Below are 22,994 nucleotides of genomic sequence, written 5' to 3' on the forward strand. Positions count from 1 at the left end.
TCGATCGGGCCAGTGGTGCCGGAGGTTAGCTGTACACAGACGGACACGCAGACGGACACACGGATGCACGGAAAGACAGACAGGGGCGAAAACATAGTCTCGGCTATGCCTTCGGTCTGGTGGAGACAATAAAAAGACAAAGAATAAAAACAGAATAAAAACTATAAAAAGTATATTGCACATCTATATATTGCGTCTGTATATCACATCCTGGTGAAACATCTTGCACTGCGTGACTCCCTGTCACCGATCAGTCATATAGTCTGGAAACCACAACGATTTAAGACAGCTGATTTCGAGAAAGTTGTGTAGTGTAAACTGCAAATCGATATTACGACTATCTTCCGAATGTGGAAGTTATCCAGTGTGTAAGTACCTTAAACTTCTTCCATTTCTCCGCCTGTTACTTCCCGGCTCTCGCCCCCTATTCCCAATCCTTGGGATAATATCCTTCAGTGGAAAGTAATGCTGTCCCTCGAAAAAGAGTAATTCCCCCTGACTGAGTCAGCTGCGGTGGTACAACTACATACTGGACTTATTATTACAGCATGCTATGGAGAACATAAGAACAACACAGTTTGTGTCTAGGACTCTAGGCCTTTATTACAATGCTACTCAATAGATTTTATATCACAGCTGACTGCTAATAACAGCAGAAGTCTATGGAATGGCCTACGTATCGTTAGGCTATTGACTCTGTTTTTCCCCCACGGGATAATCTATCCCTCATACCCAGACGAGTTGAACCAGTTTTTCCCAACTCATTTGACATTCAGAATGCAAAGGCAAACATACAGTAGATACACTAGGGATAAACGTAATTTATGGGACACGCATATTCACACCCATGTTGACTGGATGTTAATGGATGTCTGTGTAAATATACAAGACATCTACCTAGAATCCTGAGCTTTCACATGTAAATGGCCTGTCTTTTCACAGACTGCACGTGATGGGGTGGTTGTGTGTGTGTGTGTGTGTGTGTGTGTGTGTGTGTGTGTGTGTGTGTGTGTGTGTGTGTATTAGGGGTGTGCCGATACACTAATTTCACGAAACGATACGATACGATATTGGGCTCACAACTTCGATACGATTTCGATACGATGCGATACGCACTTTTTTATTATGAAAATATATGGGGGAGAAAAAAAGCAAATGCAAATTCTGTTTTTGCATTATGCAAACTTGTAGCTTTTCAGCTACAATAGCCGTTTTGAATCCAAATAGGGCAATAGTGTGACACCTGACCCGAAAAAAACAACATGTTGTCACCCTTTTCACCTCGGGGCTGTTTTTTTGTGTGTTTTTTTTACGATATTTTTTCCCCCCAAAACGATACATATCGTCACGAAAACGTATCGCGATATATCGCGGGACGATATATCGGCACACCCCTAGTGTGTGTGTGTGTTAGGGCATTCACGAATAGTGATTTTTAGCATTCGAATTATTCGACCTATAAGTATTCGAATATTCGATTAATCGATTTGATTATAAAAAATAAAATAATAAAAAGATTTTAAAAAGTTTTTTTTTTTTTTTTTTTTTTATGGCATTGATGACTCGACTCAAGGAATGCGAGTTGACGTCACACCAGAGCTCACAGCTGTGTGTCTGCTGTAGAAAAGCCAATAAAAAGAAATAAAAACGAATATTCGACTATTCGGTGAATGCCCTAGTGTGAGTGTGTGTGTGTGTGTGTGTGTGTGTGTGTGTGTGTGTGTGTGTGTGTGTGTGTGTGTGTGTTGTGTCATGCCCTGCTCACACTACAAGGTAATTGGCAATATTTGGGGTCGGAAACGTCACTCCTTAGATTGGGCATATCGAGCAAGATTATCCTCTAATATGAGGGGTTCAAAGATCCAATCTTAAACCTCCATTATGTTCACAGACGGTCTGTGCCATTTATCTGGATGATCACTACTGTCCAATTGAGACGACAAGGCGATGAGAGGACTTTTGACATGACGAGCAACCTGACCTCAATCTGTTATGTGCATTGGCCAGCTGAAACGTGTCAATATACAACACTTTATTTTACTTTACTTTATTTGTTTATTTACGGGACAGTGCACATTAATGAACATTTCAATCAATACACATGATAGCATGTAAATATGGCGGATTTAGCTAGAAGCTAATTTCCATCCGTAGTCCCACATAAAATACACCACATGTATCATGTCTATATAATTATTATAATATATTTTTATGTGTCACAAAGGGAGTATGTGAGCAAATAGGAATCTGAGATATTTTGAATTCATCGGTTATATATGATCCATATATCGATGCTGTCGGGTGGAAACCTTGTATGTCCAAACCGTAACTTTTCCGGAACATTGAACACATTCTATCACCTCAACTACCTCACAAGGTGTGGCAGGGTGAGGCAGGCTCACGTATTTTCCACTGGCACAACAACCACACCTAGATGATGCTACGACTTACAGACTTACAGTGGCATTGTAATTTACATTCCACAGACACACCTGCCATTCTGTCATTTAAGCACAGGATAACACAGGTCAGACTGAAACTATGAAATGAGTCTAAAAATATAGCCTATTACACTTCAATTTACCTAACTACTAATACAAGAAATATAAGTTGTTTGTAAAGGGCACTGCACTAGTCAACGCATAAAAAAAACAGTCTAGATCATTCCAACACATCTCTGAAAATACTCTAAGTTCTTGCCTCTTGTTGACTTTGCATTCAGACAAAGTAGCAGTCATGTTTTGGGGTCAACATTCATTCACTCATGTCTGGGTTGGTTTCCTGAGAAGACAAGACAACAAGTGGACAACATTTTTATCTTTAATTAATTCAATTAGAGTCTTGACTAAGCATTTTACATTTCCATTGGGTATATTTGTATAGCACATTTTGTTTTATATTAACATTAATAGAATTTAAAATGTACTATGTACGTTACTGAGCAATTTAAAATGTAATGTACCTCCAAAGTGCATGGCAGAGTGTGAAGGCAATGCTGGACCGCATGGTGGACGGAGGGAAAAAGACGGAACCTCGGCAGTGTATTGGGTATACAACCTTGAAACTGTAACTGGGACAAAACTGTCTCTGTTGGGAAATACCACATAATTCAAACTTCAGATTCAACATTTTATCTAATTTACATTATACCTCTTTTACAACATCAATAAAATAAGCTTTATTAAAGTCCATAACATGACACTTTTTAAATGTCTGACTTTTCTCTTTCTTTTCTCTTTCTTCGGACTGAGCCCCTGGCCAGTGTAATAACTGGATGTGGGTCGCACTACAAATCTCGAACCTATGAACCTTAACTGATAATCTTATCTTAAGTCTAAGTCTTAAAGGTGTTGGTAGGGATATGTGTTGATAGGGATTTAGGGCTTGCACGTTGACAGGATATACTGTATGAGTGCTGATGGCGGTGGGATCAAACCTGTGACTTTTCAGTCACTCCACAGTCTCTCTAAACATCAGTCTCTCTAAGTAGGAGGCCATGCATTTTGTCATTAGACTGAAACTCCTACACGCAATATGCACATATATTTCTAAACCCTACTTTGACAACACCAATCACCTTTGGAAACATGCCAAGAATTGTATCCTGCCAACCATAACATTAATCAGTTATTCTATATTATTTCACATGCTTCCTTGAATATGAAAGAAAATAACTCAGTACAGATAGTTCCTTCTGCTGTAATCAAACAGCGAATAGCTAATTAATGAAAAAATGTAAACAAGCAACATGACTACAGCTATGATATACAGTATGTCTCCAGTGTGATGTGTGACACTTTGTTTTGTATCATTCTCTGTCTCTGGGGGTTACTAGAGTGTTATTATTGTGTTACTATTGTGTCACTATAGAGTTACTGTGGTGTTATTGTACCAATGTGAAGTTCAGTGGGAAAGAACTGTCATGGAGAGTTACCGCATGGGAAAAAGAAGCATGAACTGACCTTTGACACGTACCGTATGCGCGCGCACACACACACACACACACACACACACACACACACACACACACACACACACACACACACACACACACACACACACACACACACACACACACACACACACACACACACACACACACACACACACACACACACACACACACACACACACACACACACACAACGATAGAGAGAGACTGTGGGTGAGAGAGAGACATGTTGTTATTTGGAGTCATGCGAAACTAACCTGGGCAGGCTGCCAAAAACATGCCGACACCCTGGACCTCTAATTCTTCCACAACCTAAAAGTTAAATACATGAAGCACCCACGTGACACACACACACACACACACACACACACACACACACACACACACACACACACACACACACACACACACACACACACACACACACACACACACACACACACACACACACACACACACGCACACGCACACGCACACACACAATAAATATGATGGAGAATTTCTTCCTTCTTTTCATTAAACAATTGATAACACATGTTGACTCTCTGCATGTGTTCAACAGAGGCCGTGCTTTCATGTTTTGTCATTAGCGTCATAAAGGGGAAGAGTGGACGACAAGTCTAGACAGTACAAATGAGCAACGCCTCTATTACATCTGTTAATAAAAGACTGGGAGATTTATGTGTGTTTCAGTGTTGAGTGACGGAACATGTACTGTATGTGTGGTTGTCTGAGTTCACATTTGGCAGTGTAAGCCAAGGAATCTTGCAAACTACTCAACTCCGTGTGTTTGTGTGAATGTGTGTGTATGCATTTGTGAGAAATATGGCAGCATCATATTGTCAGTACCCAAGTTTAGCATTATATGAGGTATTACATAATAAACAATTTTACAGGTTAATAGACAGTTTTTCCAGACAAAGAGAAGGAGAGAGAGGGCCATTGTCAGGACAGTCAATCTCAGAGGAAATATCAGTAGAAAGTTCATTTTCTGAGAATAAAAAGGCTGAGGAAGGCTGAGGCTAATTATTCATTCAAATCCTCCCACACCATTATTCAGACTTGGGCTGAATGGCATTGCATGATTGCTTTGGTCGAGGCTAAAAATAGTTTGGTTAGTCTGCCTCTGAGAGATTGCTGTCTGAACATAATCTGAATCTATAATGCTGCATTCATTCTGCAGAATCTTATAAACAATTCCTTTGGAGGAATGAGAGCCAGATAAAGGCTTGAACTTTGAAAGGCCATCTAGCTGTGATGGCCACATGCGTTTGTAGAATAGAGTAGCCTGGCCCTCACATCTAGTAGCCTAGAATATAGGCTATATACTATTATTATGGGGTGAGGATTTAAAATATATGTGCTGGCTGTCTGTCCTAGCCTGGCTCCAGACCATGTCTGTCTCTCATCCATCCATCTGAGTGAGGTATCTCCAGAGGGCGCGCACGTTCATTTTTTGTTCCACGGTGGGCATAAAATAAGGTTACACCTTATAGAAAAATTAGAACATTGTCTGTTCTAGCAGCTACTGTATACTGAATTTAGATGTCACCAGACATACAATCAGTAGACAGAGATTTCTGATCGTCTAGCAACACAAGACTACTCATAAGGGACAAATAAACAAAACTTAAGGAAGTACCTCCTCACCTTGCATAGAGCTGTCATGGCCATGGAGTCCATGAAGTTAACAGAGCTGAGTTCTAGAACCACACAGTGTCTGTGTGTTGCTGTTTGGACTGAGGAAGAGGATGAGGGAGAGGAGAGCAATGAAGAGGTTTGATCCACAGCTGGGTTCTCCTTCTGTCCACGCATTACTGTCTTGAAGGAAAGAAAGGGAAAACAAGGGTATAAAATTATCAACATTTATCTCTCGCCCCCTAGGGACCGGAGGTCCAGGGCGAGACTAATCGAAATAGGAAGCTAATCTTCAGTCTGTGTTCCAAAGTTCAATCACGTCTCTTATATTCCCGTCTCTGTTCTTGGTTAAGGTTTTTAACCAATCACGTCGCTTATAGTTTTGGACAAAATTGATTGGAATAGTAGCAAAAACTGTACTTTGAAGAAAGCTCAAAATGACGGAAAATCTAGTCTAGGCCGGGGTCTATAGGCCTCTATAGTTGCATCATGATCCAAGGAATTCAACAATTTTATTGTGCAACCTACGGTTTAGTTATAAGCCAACACTTGAAGTGGGCTGTTGTAGCGCCACATTTGAACAATTGGGGTGGTGGTTCTTCCTTGGCTGACTGGGAGTGTGCGTGCAAAGTTTCACACCGATCGGTCCAGTGGTGTCGGAGATTAGCTGCTCACAGATAGGCTACACGTGGATGGATGGACAGGAGCGAAAACATAGTCTCCGGCTCTATCCACATTTAGAGATGAGCAGATGACATGCATATACCTACAAATGGATGCATGTGTGTGCATATATGATTATCTATACACACAGAGCAATCCACAGCCTCCACCCCTCTCTTTCACAGTGGGATCAGTGCTTTGTATCTTTTGACTGATTATCTGAATGATCTTATTGTTGAACAGAACAAATAAACAGCATGATAGGGCTTAAAACAGCAGCCCCAGTGGCCTAATGGATAAGGCACTGGCCTCCTAAGCCAGGGATTGTGGGTTCGAGTCCCATCTGGGGTGTCTGATAGCAGAGTGGCGCAGCGGAAGCGTGCTGGGCCCATAACCCAGAGGTCGATGGATCGAAACCATCCTCTGCTAACAGAGTTTTAAACAAAGCCTAGAGCCAATCCATGTGCTCTGCTCTGACCTCTTACTGTACTCAGATGTTTTAACACATGTTATGCAAATAAACTGTTACAATCACTAATAGCAGTGTGTTATATTCATGAAAGATTAGTTAATATATATATACTCAAATGCATGTGTGCGTGCACACTCATACACATGCCACACATACAGTAAAAGATTACCTCTCTAGCTACATGTACATGTACACAAAGCAAGAAGGATTACTCTCTCTCTGTCTCTTTCTCTCTCTGACACACACAAATGGACACACGCGTGGCCCCTGCTATGTGCAGAAGCTGGTATTGAGGCATGTGAAGTAGCATACAGGTGAGTGAGACAGAGGTACCGTGTGGGAGGTCTCAACTCTATTATGTAGAGAAAATGTGGCGGCTCATCTGGATACATTTACATTTTAAAAGTCTTATCCTCACACTCACACACATACACGGATTGCACGCACACGCACACGCACACGCGCACACACACACACACACACACACACACACACACACGGAACACTATATAATGGGATACTATATAAAGATCCGTACAGATACTGTATACACCCTCACATACATGTATGACCTCTCTCCTCCATCTCACCCCATCATCTCTGATTTTACAAATAATAACCATAATAACCTGTGTGTGTGTGTGTGTGTGTGTGTGTGTGTGTGTGTGTGTGTGTGTGTGTGTGTGTGTGTGTGTGTGTGTGAGAGAGTGTGTGGGTGTGTGTGTGTGTGTGTGTGTACCTCTCTAATCTCATTGAAGATCATTTGAAGGTTGGCGAAGTAGAGAGAGCTGGAGCAGGAGACTATAGTGATTCCAGGAAACTGCCTTGCCTTCAAAACACATAATAGAGGGAAATGTAACTTTAGAGTAGAAGATAATAGCTGAACCATTGAAAATGGCATCCATGTTCTTTCACATGGGAAAAAAATAAAAACTCTTTCTAATCATAGATGACAGTTTTGTTACTGTATGTAGCTGAGAGATACCCAGCAGATTGTGGATATGGGTGTGTGTGTGAGAGAGAGAGAGAGAGAGAGAGAGAGAGAGAGCGCACACAACAAAATCCTAATCTTAATTTAACACTTTGGTAGAGGTTTTGGTTGTGTACTTACCTTGTCATGATGTAACTAGTCAAATTGCCGACATATATCGCTCTGTTGCACAGTTCATTCGAAAATAATAATCCAAAAATAGCGTCTTATTGACTGACAAGGTAAGTACACAACCCAAACCTCTACCAAAGTGTCCTTGCACTTTAAAAGGAGTAGTTCACCCCAAAAAAAAGACTTATTTTCTATCAATTACACACCACATGAAGCATTGAATTCATGGGAGATATTCTTGTTTTTGTCGCATTCCTAAGCCAATAATTTGATGACCGGCTTCATGGGGTGTGTAATTGATAGACAATAAGATTTATACTTTCATGCGATTAATTTACCTGATTTTATTTTCTTCGAACTGTAGTTTGTGTCACTAGTACATCCACAAAAGTCAGTGGAGGATACAGGAATGAGGCAAACTGATTGACATTGATGCTTAGAGCTAAGACAGAATGCTTCTGATTAGAATTTGGTGCTTCGATGTGTGTCAGATGGGAGACTTCAGTCAAATATCTTTTGTAGTGTGGACTATGTGGCATTTTTGTGCTTTGTGCAGCACAGTGCATTAGCTATGAGACAAGTGATATCAACCTACGAATTGTAGCCAGTGTAAAATGTCCATGTTTCATTGCATGCTTGCTAAACTAATGCCTTACAGTACTGTACTGTAAGTGTAGGTTATGAAATAAATGTGCAATTGCCAATCATGCCATAGAGTGAATTTACAGGGATTCAATAGCAAATATGTAGTGATACTAGTCTGACATTTTAGTTAGTTAATTCTAGACTATGTTTTGACATTGATGGATTACATGATGGAATCAAATGTAAAAAAAACTAAGAACTAAGCGAAACAACCCAACCAAAAACATACATCCTGGTGTGTTGTTGTCTATGTGACAGATTGAGGTTACCTCAGTAAATAGCTCCAGGGGTCTGTAACAGTCTGTACTGGGGATGTGACCCAACAACACACTGGAAGAACTAGGAGAGAGCAGAGACAATCAGAATCAGAAACAACTTTATTGTGACACAATTACAGGTGTAAAGAGGGGGTGAAATACATTTTTTGCTCTTAACATTGCAGTTACAAGAAGAGTTAAAATAGGGAAGTGAGAATAGAGAAGAAAGGAAAATAATAAGTCAAATAACAGGAAAGTCAGTCAAATCAAATATACAAAGTGTACATAAGAGTTCCTTTTCTTTCTTTTTTGTACCTTTTCTTTATTTTTATTATGTTTTGATTATTTTTATCTGTGCTGTCCTTTATGTATGTGGGTTTGTATGTGGGGAGGGGGGAGGGATGTGGGGGGGTTGTATGTATGCATACTTTGTGAAAAATTAAAATTAAAAATAAAATATTTTTAAAAAAAAGAGTGTACATAAGGTGCACAATTACAAATTAGAAATGGGAATGCATGCTCCACCCGGTTATGCAATATCCATTGTACCCGTCTGTCTGTCTGTCTGTCTGTCTGTATCCCTTTTATGCCCACATACTGTATGGAGATCTCTGTATCTGTCTATCTATGTCCCTTTTATGCCCATATATGGAGATCCCTGAAGTCATCAGCATATGCCCATAAATGGGCATATCGGTCGGATTGCAGTTCTGGACAACCTGATCTCCATGTATGCCTATGTTTTATGCCCATATATGGAGTTCCTTGATGTCATCAGTATATGCCCATTTTTGTGCTTGCCCATATATGGGCATATCGGTCAAATCTTCGGTTCTGGACAACCTGATCTCCATATATGCCTATATATTTTATGCCCATATATGGAGTTCCCTGATATCATTAGTATATGCCCTTTTTTGGGCTTGCCAATGTAGGCCTATAGGCATATCGTTCGGATTGGCTGTCCTGGACAACCGCCTATCCAAACGACTCGGCACTGGGCACCACACTCCCTCGAGTCCTCGCCGATGCGTGCACCGAGTTGGATTCACAACACATTGACTAATGTTACTCTATACTGTATGATAATCCGTTTGAGGATTTTATACTCAGTGTTAATTTAACCACGTGTAACTCTAAGAGTGTATAACTGTGTACATTCTCTGAGTTGAATTAACTCTCAGGATTTTAATGTGTACTGATCGTATTTCCCACTGACCGCTGGGTCCTGTAGATGAGAACCAGCAGAGAGAAAGCTACTGCCACAGCCAGACCCAGGTCCAGGTTGAAGATCAAGGTGGACGTCAAAGATACGACAAAGACCATCTGAAAGGGAGATATAGGGGAGAGACATGACAAATATAACTCTGCATATAACATATAACAGCCTACTTCAACACTTGCAAAGTTTGACAAAAACTCACACAACTCTGTACACATTATCTCTGAAGTCATGTGTCCAAAACGTATCAGTCAGAATTTTCAAATTCCATTCGGCTATAATTGCCTTCCTAAGTGTGTGGGCACTTGTTTCTTAATGTAAGCCTGAAAGAAAAACCTAGTGTGTGTGGGTCCTACCAGGTCCAATCGGTCGGATGCCCAGAGCACACACACATCTTTGAACTGAGCCAGGATCCCCTGCAGGTTGACGACAATGATCACTGCCAACACAGCCTGGAACGCACGCGCACGCACACGCACACACACACACACACACACACACACACACACACACACACACACACACACACACACAAATAGTCAATAGTTAAACAATGGTAGCAATTTGGGTTGCAGCCCACATTCTTCCATAGGCATTTGATAATGAAGAGGCTGAATTTGATACGGTAAGTAAAGTATACTGTAGGAAATTAAATGAAGTCAAAAGCATTCATGAAATATCAGCAATGCTTAAATCTCAAATTGATGAACATTCGTTGTAGAAGAAAAACATGCCAACTGGTATTTATCAGGCATTTTTTTCTCCACACGAAAGATTATTCTATCTTCACATACAGTGATGCCTTACAACTGTTAACAGTAAAAGAAAAAAAAAATAGGTATAGGTGACATGAACCCTTTCGACCTTTGGCAGCTGCTCAAAGAGATGACCAATCTTCAACAGGATAGTTAGAATCATCAGGGCTGACACCAGACCAGCCATCTGATCAGAGAAATAAAAGGTAGAGCTGAACAAAAAAGGCATTAAATGGTGATGGAAAATTAAGGAATGAGGGGAAATGTGAAGAGAGAAAACAGTAAGTGTTTTGAAAATATTTTAGGTAAGTATTTATAGCTGATAAATACGTGGTCCTCCCTTAAGCCAATTTTAAAGTTGTACAATGCAAAATCACAACTAACGATTTTTAGCAACCTCTGCTGGTCACTACCGTCACTGCATACAATTTCCCTAGTCCTCGATTACCCAGAATTCCATTCGTTTTCACCGGAAGCCGGAAGCGTTTCAAAAAGCGATCTTTTAATTGTTTTATACTATCTACGGATCGTTTCTCTTAGCCAGTGGAGCATTAGTTACCATGAGCTGTGCTTTCTTTTTCTGTTCTTTTTCGATCTTCCAATCCTACATTATCTTAAAATCAGCGTGAGGTTCCTTTTTGTTAATAGCGCGGTAGTTCCTGGCCAAACACCGTTGCGGTAGTTCCTGAGGACGTCGGCCACGACGTCATGACGTTGGCCAGGAACGTCATTTTCCCGGGAAAGTCCCCCCCGTACACGTTCAATAGAAAATATATAAATAAAAGGCTTCCGGGGGTGAAATTCACGGAGTGGGTTTTGTGAAACTTTTGCCACTCGCAAAAGATATACAATTTAACTTTAGTTTTGTTGAAAACGTTACCTAGTATTACTTTAATATAAGATATGATAAGATTGGTGATGTTTGATGATGAATAGACCCAATGAATTCTGAAATATATCAATGATGTGTGCACTGTATCGCTGAGGTATAAATATAAATTAATTGTACAACCTGTGTCTTCACCCCAATACTGTCCTGCACCATACTGCGAGAGAAGGAACAGCTGACAGCAAAACACTGGAACACACCTCCAATGGAGTTACACAGACCCAGCGCTAATAGGTCCTGAAGCAGAGAGAGACCATTCAGGAGTGTAAATAGGGGTGTGATTATTTCTGAATAAATAATCTACAGTACTGTATGGTCTACAGCAGCATATTTGCAAAGTATGACGTGAGCTACATCACCATTATATATATGTGTGTGTGTGTGTGTGTGTGTGTGTGCGCGCGCGCGCGTGCGTGCGTGCGTGCGTGCGTGCGTGCGTGCGTGCGTGCGTGCGTGCGTGCGTGCGCGTGTGACACAACACATGGCTGCAATGAGGAATAAACATTACACCTTTCCATTGTCAAAGCTCCATTGACTAGAGACAAAACAGGTTTTGTCATGTGTCTATCCCTGTCAAAACAGACAATGAGTTGCCTCTGCCAGCTCTTTGAGCGCTAGCCATACGAAACAGTTCATCCAACAGTTATAGCCGCAGTAGCCTAATGGTTAAGGCACTGGCCTCCTAAGCCAGGGATTTTGTGATCAAGTAACATCTGGGGTGACTGTCAGCAGCAGAGTGGCGCAGCGGAAGCGTGCTGGGCCCATAACCCAGAGGTCGATGGATCGAAACCATCCTCTGCTAAACAGAGTTTTAGTGGTGTGTGAATGTGTGCAAGAGAAATGCAGCTGCTTAAAGAGATGCCCAATCTTCAACAGGATAGTTACAATCACCAGACCAGCCATCTGATCACATAAATAAAAGACAGAGCTTGTGCAAGTATCTGACTGCTGTGTTGCAGAGACTTGTTCTTGTCTGGAACATCACCTTAATTCAACTAACCATCTGGGAGGATAGAATACAAGCAACAGTCTGGAGTCAATCATTGATAATAATCAAAATAAATGGTTGCTGTACTGCAAATCTTATCCTTTCAACCAAGGAAACAAAGTTATTAACTTATAATCTTCTTATGTGTGGGCATGAATCATATCTCAGCCTGCTTTACTGTCCTTTTAACACATTCCCTGAGCCAAAGGCTGTAAACCAAATTTTCCATTACGCTTTGCTTCATCATTCAATCTGATGCTATGAAATCCCCCGAGCTGTTTTCAATTATGTTTAACTGGGCGTGTACAGTGAGGGCAGAAATTAAATTAAAACATAATTGCATCAGAGACTCTGGAGTGATGAGCAATCAGGACATGCTTTAGCCTTATGTAGCTTTACATTCAATACACAGTCTAGTCTACTCTAGTAAGTTCGGTGTGTATGAACAAATAACAAAGGAAAACAATAAATGGGTGGACAGTCATGAAAAAAACAAAACAAAACATAATATTAGGCTAAGTATAAGTTGTTGAATTGTACTATATTGACATGTGTTCAATATAGTTATGTTATGTTATGTTATGTTATAGTATATGTTCACACATTTAATTCTCAATAGTCTGTTTTAAAACTGCTATGTTAACATGAAGAGATACCGCACTAGCGTCACCCTACAATCAGATGCCCAGGTGGCTTATGTGAAAAAATTCAGATTGACCAGTTTTGCTATAACTTAATCAAACTGAGGTGAAAGAGGAAACCTATACAGTATAAGAGCAAACAGGTTGCACCTGACTGGAGTCAATGTGGTATCCGTGTTTGTGGGCGAACACTGCGCCCATGGTGGAGAGGAAACTGAACCCCACCAGAGCCACAGCCAGAGCAGGAAGGAACAGCTCCCTGGCCTGGGAGAGAGAGGGGAGGACTGGGGGAGAGAGACTGGAGAGAGGAATTAGGATTGGGGAAGGGCATAGAAAAGAAGAAGACATAAAATGGGGGGTAGATTATAGAAAGGTTGATTGACTTGGTCTCATAAGTCCCTCACCATGATAACATTATAATATTGACATGGTTGGTTCTGAGGCACCAGGGCTGCAACTATTATCTCAGCGATTATTCTTTATTATTATTGATTACTTTTTAAATTGGTAATTGATTAATCAAGAACCGTGTTTTTTTTTACATACAAATATTTCAACTAATCTAATAGTTTTTGTTTTATTAGTCTGATTAACCACTTAAGCCCTATCTTATATTTTGTCGTACAATGGTACCGTGCAAATATAGCACATACATTTTTATTATTTCCTAAAAAATCTATTATGTTTTATAATCAATAAAATGATTAGTTCGATTAACTGTTGCACCCCTATGATTCAAGAAGAAAAGAATGAATGTGTTAATCACAACACCAAATCTCATACCAGTGTCAGAATACCAGTTCTACTGACCCACTTGGTATGTGTCCCACCACCTGGACTCTGTGTTGGCCAGCAAAGTCCATTTGCACTGACACGGCTGTAGCTAAGATGATCTGAGAAACCAAACAAAAAGCAAGCACTATTAGAAGCGATTGATAAGAACAATTTGTCATTTGTGTTGCTAACAAGCAGGTAACCTGTGATAATGGGCAACCAGCTCTGTTTGGGCAGACAGACAGACAGACAGACAGACAGACAGACGTAGAGACTTGCTGCATGGTTGCAGCTAAAACTGTGATGTCTTTCCTGTGTTGTGAGCCAAACTGGTCGCCTGCCAGAGACTGATTGGGGACCGTGGGGGTGCACACAGGCTGTTTAAAGTGATATTGCGCAGTTTAGCCTGTCTACAGCTGCTTTCATCTTTGTGAAACAATCAGGTATGATATTTACGTGATCATAGGCAATTATATGTTTATATGTGTTTGGTTTGTCTAATATGCATGTTTAATGTGATTAATAAACATAGTTGTGTTTAAAATAAACCGTGTATTTTTAATGATTTTACCTGCTCTGCCACAGATTATAATATCATATATTTTTACCAGTTTAAATATATTTAATGTACCCCCTGAAATACCTTTTGCAGTGTTCCAAACTCAAAGATCATGTCTAACACCTCATGTCACAACCTTTTAATTGACAAAATGCCAGTCAACAAAGACGTGACATCACAGTCAAAACACTGTCGCTCAGTAGGCTTTGCAGCTCCTACCTGGTAACAGAAAGCTTGTTTCTGCCTCAAAATGACTTCTCGAGGGTTATATTCTTCTTGAGGGTTATATTTCAAATAGTATAGCCCAATGAGACCAATACACCAGAGGACATACCTCTAAAAGGCCATATGTATATTATTACTCTTGCCAAAAAAGTGGAGCTGAAATCACTTTCTGGCAGGAGGAAAACCTTTTTTTATGGCATAAATGGGATTTTACAAGTATAACCACTGGTATATTGGTCTGATTGGGCTATCCTGTTTGAATTATAATGCTGTACTAGGTTTTATATTTTGGCAGAATCGGCTTTGTTTGCATTGGTTTAACATGTCCCTTATGCCCTATATGAGAAAACAGGAGATATGTATTTAGGAATATGGGAGGGGACACATAAAGACCACCAGAACCATCAGTCACTGAAGCAGCATCTGTTTATCTGAGTACAGGGATAGAGAGAGGAAAGTAAAGAGGTAGTGTGTGTGTGTGTGTGTGTGTGTGTGTGTGTGTGTGTGTGTGTGTGTGTGTGTGTGTGTGTGTGTGTGTGTGTCTCTCACTAGTATTAGTTCCCATGGTATGGCGACAGGGAGCTTGTTTTTAAACCGCTCATTCAGCAGTTTGCCTGCGACAAGGATCACTATGGAGACCAGTGAGACCAGCAGAGTTCCTGGCACAGCACTTGTCGTTCCTGACAGGATGTCTTTTAGAGTCTACATAGGAATGCACACACATGCACGCACGCAAGAAATCAAACAGACACCACACACATGCACGCACGCAAGAAATCACACACACACACACACACACATGCACGCACGCAAGAAATCACACACACACACACACACACACACACACACACACACACACACACACACACACACACACACACACACACACACACACACACACACACACACACACACACACACACACACACACACACACACACACACACACACACACACACACACACACACACACACACACACACCTGTTTCCCCCACAACATCCCATCGAGGAAGCCTTGAAAAACATTAAATCTAGGAATAATTTTGCTACGCTTTTTTAAATTAATTATCTCAGTAAAGTTATCCCTTTCTTTAGCTTTTAATTAAGTTGACTGTTGTCAACAGTCAAACAATGAATTTTCAATTATTATCATGAATAAATTACATTGGGTTGGGTCGCAAGAAGCATGGATCGATATCTCTGGGTCATTGTTGAAAAGGTTTGTGCACCCCTGCCTTAACTCACCCATGCTGAAGGCAGTAATCCAGTGTGTTTATATACAGCTATCCCAGTCAACAGTGGTATCTGCAGAACTATCACGTGTATTCCTGCTGCTGTGGTGTAGCCTCTAATGACTGAATTAGAGATCCAGCGACACACACCACCTCCACGTAACACGTACAACAGTAGCTGTATAGAGAGAGAGAGAACGAAAGAAATAATTGTCTCTAAGGTTGTGTAGAGAAGAACTGAATATTGCTAAATAAAACCTGTGTAGGACACCGTAAATGATACATTTATACACATTAGATGGATAAATGTACGTGCATATGTGCAATTTGGTACTGGTCGACATGTCTGGGAATGTTTCAGATTTCTTCCTTGTATGCATGGGTGTTAATGTGCATGTATGTGTATCAAACCTTTTTAACAGAGACAGTAGGTAAGTTAATGTGGCTTCATGTTAAGAGACTCTTGATAAATGCATCTTGAAAAGGGCTGTGCTTGTGTGTGAGCCACAAAAAAAAACATTCAAGTTCATGGCAAACTTCCTTGGAGGCCTCTCAATCAGATTGTCAATTGATTAAATATTGTCTTCGAAGAGTGGTGACTAATCAGGCAGCTGCCTTCTTTTTGAGGCAGAGCCTGGGGGGAAAGGGGGGAGAAGGAAGGAGAGGATAAGAGAAATAAAGAGAGAAAAGAGAGGAAAAACAAACGCTGCTATTCTGTCGCCATTTCACGGACTGTGAGTCCCATCTAGGGTGTCGGTGATGCAATTCCTTTCCATTGAATGAGGTGATTCATAGTAGACTGAGTGCCTGTCAGCAGAGTGGCGCAGCGGAAGCGTGCTGGGCCCATAACCCAGAGGTCGATGGATCGAAACCATCCTCTGCTAAGAGTTTTACCAGTACAGGATTACACTTGTACTGTACTTCAGTTATCAGAATCTATTGGAAATGGAAAAATACCAACACATTAATTTAAATTAGATCAAAACAATTGTTTAATCAATGTGTTGGTATTTTTCTCTTGTTCCTATTTTACCTGTTTCTTTTTCTTATTTTTTGTTTTATCTGAGTCTATTATTTTGTTTTATGCTGTGTCATAATAACTATATGTTCTACCTCCCTTCTTGGCCAGGTTGCACTTTCTCTCAACTCTCATACAAGTACAAAAGAACCCGTCTTCAGGCGGTCCGGTGTGAATCCTCGGGTAGAGTAGGGGGAGAGGGGTGAGTCGATAGATCTGGCCTCAAATTCAATGTCGGTTTTGGTATAGTGGCTTTAATTCGTTTGCAAAAAAAGCATGAATTTTTAACACACGAGTGTATCTTCAAAATCTCAAAATTGGTCTGGTTGACCGCTTCGTGTGTTAAGTGGATAAACATCTGGGAGGCCCATGTGTGTGCATGTGTGTGTTCACCTGTATGAGCCCACATATAAAGGTGAGCTGTATGGCTACAGACACTTTGGCTGCAACCGCAACATCCTCGCTCTCCGCTGTACCGTTACCAGGCAACTCCATGTTAGTTGTCACAGACCCAATCATGATGGACACTACAGCAAATGTACCTGTCACGTACATGTGCACACACACACACACACACACACACACACACACACACACACACACACACACACACACACACACACACACACACACACACACACACACACACACACACACACACACACACACACACAGCTGTTTAGACAGGACTGATTGAATGATCTCATTGTAGGATTGAGCATATTATTAACAGCAGAATACGGTCACATTTTACAGCCCCAGTGGCTTAATGGACAAGGCCATGGCCTCCTAAGTCAGGGATTGTGGGTTTGAGTACCATCTTGAGTGACTGATAGCGGAGGTGGGCCACTAACCCAGACATCAATGGGTCAGTCAAATCCATGCTAACAGAGTTCTAAAGTAAGCTTAGTGCCCACCAGCATGCTTTGAGCCAATGCAGTAACTAAGGGATCATTGTAAAGCCATTAATAGAATGAATTAAATTGTCTAGGTTTATGTAGCTAGCGGATGTGTTTGCTGAAATTTTCTCCCTCTTCCAATCGGTTGGTTCCTGGGGTCATACACACAACTGTCTTGAATTGGATCATGAGCACACTACAACAGGGAGGGTTGTTCAGGAAATGAGAGAGAGGAGTGACCCATCAGGTTTGCTATCTAAATTACCCACATCAAATTTTATTGAGACAGTCAGTAGGAAAGCTGAGGGAGGCAATGTAGGGGAGGAGGCTCCCAGAACAGCACACATAATTGTATTACTTTTGTTGTTATTGCAATTTATGTTTTAGGGCAGGGAGAGGGGAGGCATGTGAGACATGATGGCAGTAAGATTCAAACATGGTCCTCATTACTCACAAGGAGCATGTTCTTCGGCTGCACTACCAGGCACCCCATGAGATTATCTTTTAAGCTCCATTTTATTGGCCAGTGCAGTGGAGACTGGAGAGAGACAATAAATAATATAAAGAGTGGTACATACAGGCAATGAATGGTCTACGTCATAGACCAGTGGCTCTCAACCTGTGGGTTGGGGCCCACTGGTCGGCCGTGAGGATATGGCAAAACGATAAGATTTTAATGATAAAATAACATACAAAATACATGTTAAAAATAAATGTCAACCTTGAAAAGTGAGTTTTCATTGTGATACTGCTAAATAGGAACTTAAAGTATACTACGATAGGCTGCCTTGTTAAGTGGTCAAATGGGCAGGCCTTGAATTATTTTGAGATTTTCAAGTGGACCCTGATCCAGAAAAGGTTGAGAACCACTGTCATATTCATATACGATTGAAATCACGGATGACTGATGTCACAGGCTGGTTACATGAAGTCAGAGATCCACGTTGAAGCGACGCCGTTTCTATGTGGCTCCTGAGATCCACATCATGTCCTACAATAGTTATACACTGTGCACAATTATGTGTGCACTTAAGAATATGTGTGCACTAACTGGTAAAGCCTTACACTCTGTTACGCTCACCAATGGAAAGGTGTCTGGAGGTGCCAAAGACGAAGTAGATGAGAAGAGGGTAGAGGGAGGTATACAGACCCAAAACAGGAGGAACGCCTACCAACATGGCATTGGCCATACCTGGAGGAAAGAGAGGGAGAAAGAGATAGAGGAAGACGGAGATAGGGGGGGGGGTATGAGAAAAAAGTGCCTTGGCTTGTTCAAGGAGATTTAATTGGTAGAGAGCGTTGCAATAAATGTACACAAAATTGTCTTGGTGACAGTGATGGGGAGTCATGTCAATGACCAGAACAAGCTGATAATGGAATGTCACCTGGATGTAGAGGGATATTGTCTCATCCATCAAACCAACCCCTCCATTGATCCAGGCAGCCATCCCAAACCATGTGGGCAGCATGCATGTCATCATACCAGCAGCTCAGTGTCCAGGCCAGGCGTGTGATGGACATATTCAGCAGTGACAGTGACAGAAGTGTACAGATTCTTTAATTCGTATTAGTCCAGTAGGTAATGGGTCTGTTTAGATTATTTATTGTATTTTATTAGCACAGCAGTGCAATACTAAGTGGTGTCATGTTCTCATGAGAAGAAAGAGCCTTTTTTTCTTCAGTATGTAATCTTGAAATGTAAACATACCACCATTGAAACATATAAAGGCTAGCTACTGTATAATTTCACCATTGAAATAACAGTATAGTAGCAGAACAATGAGCAGAAGTTCAGAACACAATGACACTCTCTACGTATCCACTGTAGGCCTAGGCTCGCCAGTCTATCACATCCAAATGTGAATATAATTACCTTAGAAAAGCCCTTTCTTGATTTAGAAGTAGCAAACTTCTTGGAGTAATCCAATCGGCAAGATATTCGTGCTGCGCCATTGCCATTTCGGCCAGTGCATGCATCATCAATTTATAAGTTGAGAACATTTTGAGCTTTGAACAATGCTCATGCCCAACCACCAGGATGACAGTACTGAGTGGCAACTGTGTCAAATTTAAACCTCCTTCATGGACGAACACGAGTGACGCGTGCCATCTATTAGGCTCTGATGCGTACACATACAAATCATGCAGGTCCATGATCAGGTCAGGTTAATAACTTTCAGGTGGTGCAGGGTGAAAGGAGGCAGAGGACGAACGCAGCTCCAGGATGATGCGCAAGACTGCGCCTTCAAAATAAAAGCACGTTTCCACAACAACAGCATGCCAGCTGAGGGGCTCCCGTGTTGAGGGTCAGGTATTCTTATGTGATGCTGCCCAGTGAGTCTCACCATCTGGTGACGTGACGGCTTGATGAATATGGATCATATGTATGGAGCAATCTAATGCATGCCAGTAAAGATATGCTCCCTGCAAGTTATCCTCTTAGGGATTGGGGAATTTTGCACAGACTTGTCTGAACTGGTGGTTAATACAGTGTTGATACTGGAATTGGATAATGAAAACAATCTGCCATGCTTATTATTTATTTTGGCAACCAATTTACCAATATCAAATTGGCTCTGACAGCTGATAGCTATCTTGGTGGGACAAAATAATGCGACCAATACAATAGAACACTAATTTCTGACATCCAACAATGAATTTCAAGACAGAGTTTGAGGTCAGAGACAATAATTAGCTAACTAACCAACATTTTGAATACATGCTACTACACATTTGTCAAGGGTAATGGCCTTTTAAATGAAGAAGTTTAATTGTGGTGACCAGGAGGATGGTTTGTCAAGGGGTGTTAGTCATTATTTTCACAACTGTAGGCCTACTGTAGTTCTAACTTCTAACATAGGGTAACTACCCCAATCAACCTTTCTATCCATCCCTTACCCACGTATGGTTTAAACCCTACTTTGTTAAAGGTCAAATTGCGTAAGCTCACGACAAATTGCCTTTTATGACATGCCCATAATAGGGACGCTAGGTAGTTAATGTCTATTAACTTATGGCAAGTGTGTCTACCTATACCTATCTACCCATCTACCTATCTATATTTATTCATTCACCTTGTGGCAGCTGCATAATCCCCACACTGATTCCAGCGACGAGGTCTCCGATGGCGTTGTCTCTGATAGAGTAACGAGGCAGCCAGGAGAGGACAGGAACACTGCCCAGAACACAGCTCTTCATCCTGGGGCCTGAACATCTGGGGAAGAAGGAAAGCGGATTGAAACTGAATAGCATAAAGGGCATTTAAAAATAACAGAATCAAATGATTTTACTTGGTGGGGACACAAGTCATATAAGTAATGGTGACCTCATGTGTAATGATTAAGTAATGATGAACAAGGGGCGGTCAGGTGGCGCAGATGTAACGCTCCTGTCCAGAACTGGCGAGACTATGGCCTTTAGACCCTATGTGGATCTAAAGGCCATATAGTCTTTATGGCAAAAACAATCAGAATCCATTTCTCTCTCCCTCCAATGGGAAACATTCAAAGTTGTAATATAGGGAAATGTATTTCATATAGGATAACCAAGCAAAGAATCCAGATGCATCAAAGCTTATAGTAGACTAAAGGTCCAAACTGAGTTTGATGTTGCTTTCCCACTATGGAAACGGGTACTTTTTATGAGTACAGCAATAAAGGTAGCTTTCTTTTGGCTGTACCTCAGGCTACCTCCTGATTTACTGTATCATACAGATACATCACACTGATACATGATCAGAAATAAATATATTTCTACTTGCACCCAACACACACACCCGTGCGCGCACACACGCACGCACGCACGCGCACACACCCCCACACGCCCGCCCACACACACACACACACACACACACACACACACACACACACACACACACACACACACACGCCCACACACACACACACACACACACACACACACACACACACACACACACACACACACACACACACACACACACACACACACTGAAGGCCAATGGGTTTCAGGAAGAGGGCCTTAATTACTTGTGATCCCTGATAATTGGCTGTTAAGGTCTCTAATGTAACTCACCGGCATCCAGCTTTCAATCTCTCCAAAAGAGATCGGGACTTCTTTCCTGCACGCCGGCCAAGGATATCCAGCTGCGCTTCATCCAGGGTGTCTCCATGATATGGCTGCCCTTGGTGGCGAAGAAGACCATTTTGTTCAGTGGTGTCCATTTGAACTCAATGCTAAAAAGTACAGCGTACTTTCATCTGGTTAGTGTAGTAGGTTTTTGTTCAACACTATTTCTGTGTGCAAAACAGTGAGATTTTCTTTGTCAGAAGTGTTGTTTTCTTTAAAATGTTGTGTGACAATTTACAGTACAGAGTACAGTGAGAGTGAACTGCATAGAGGCACTGGAAGGTCATGAGTGTAGAAGACGAGTCTATCAGCACTTGGTGCAGCAGGAATGTACGTGTGCGTGTGTGTGTGTGTGTGTGTGTGTGTGTGTGTGTGTGTGTGTGTGTGTGTGTGTGTGTGTGTGTGTGTGTGTGTGTGTGTGTGTGTGTGTGTGTGTGCCCGTGCCCCCTCTCACACTCAAACACATGAACTCTCTCTCAATCTCTTGCACACATGAACACACAAACTCACACGTGAGTTGGGGTGAGGCCTTGAACTCTGCACGCTGTAGTGAATTTACAATCCTACAAGCCTCAAGCCTCCTCCCCCTTTCCCTCTCTCTCTCCCCAGTCCTCTCCCCTCTAGGCTATTCAATTACCTCTGAATGCCTCCTTTATCACAGCTCCCCTTTCATAGAGGCTCCACAAGTGCAGCCATACTGTTTCACGTGCTATAACTTTACACTTACATAGTTTGTTTCTTTAATAACTCAGCTCAGGCATTCTCTATTTGCTTTAAAAGAGTCATAGATCATCCGAGTGTTCTTCTGTCTCTCTTTTCACTTTCACTCTTTTCTGATCTGCTCCTCTTTCTCCTGTGACTCCTGCTGCCTGGTTGTACTTGTTGTCAGGCAGAGACCAGTTGTACCCTGTCTCAGAGTACCCACATACGACCGATTGATTTGACTAAATATGGA

At 41.5% G+C, this 22,994-nt stretch overlaps 1 protein-coding gene across 1 annotated transcript; it reads right to left on the reverse strand.

Moving 5' to 3' along the window:
* Window positions 1–2,329: 2,329 nt before the first annotated feature.
* On the reverse strand, window positions 2,330–22,134 carry slc26a6.1 (solute carrier family 26 member 6, tandem duplicate 1; the record flags this gene model as incomplete). The annotated part of the gene is made up of 18 exons (XM_080445742.1): window positions 2,330–2,781; window positions 2,963–3,087; window positions 4,210–4,264; window positions 5,603–5,773; window positions 7,465–7,554; window positions 8,742–8,811; window positions 9,949–10,055; window positions 10,308–10,403; window positions 10,816–10,893; window positions 11,719–11,832; window positions 13,375–13,522; window positions 14,035–14,117; window positions 15,332–15,484; window positions 16,029–16,193; window positions 17,427–17,575; window positions 19,014–19,124; window positions 21,007–21,146; window positions 21,986–22,134. 18 exons carry the CDS (start codon window positions 22,132–22,134, stop codon window positions 2,755–2,757), a joined length of 2,031 nt encoding a protein of 676 aa, XP_080301868.1. The 3' UTR covers window positions 2,330–2,754.
* Between the last annotated feature and the right edge of the window lie 860 nt (window positions 22,135–22,994).

Source organism: Gymnoscopelus braueri (assembly GCF_963280865.1).
Source record: "Gymnoscopelus braueri genome assembly, chromosome: 12".
Classification (NCBI taxonomy): Eukaryota; Metazoa; Chordata; class Actinopteri; order Myctophiformes; family Myctophidae; genus Gymnoscopelus; species Gymnoscopelus braueri.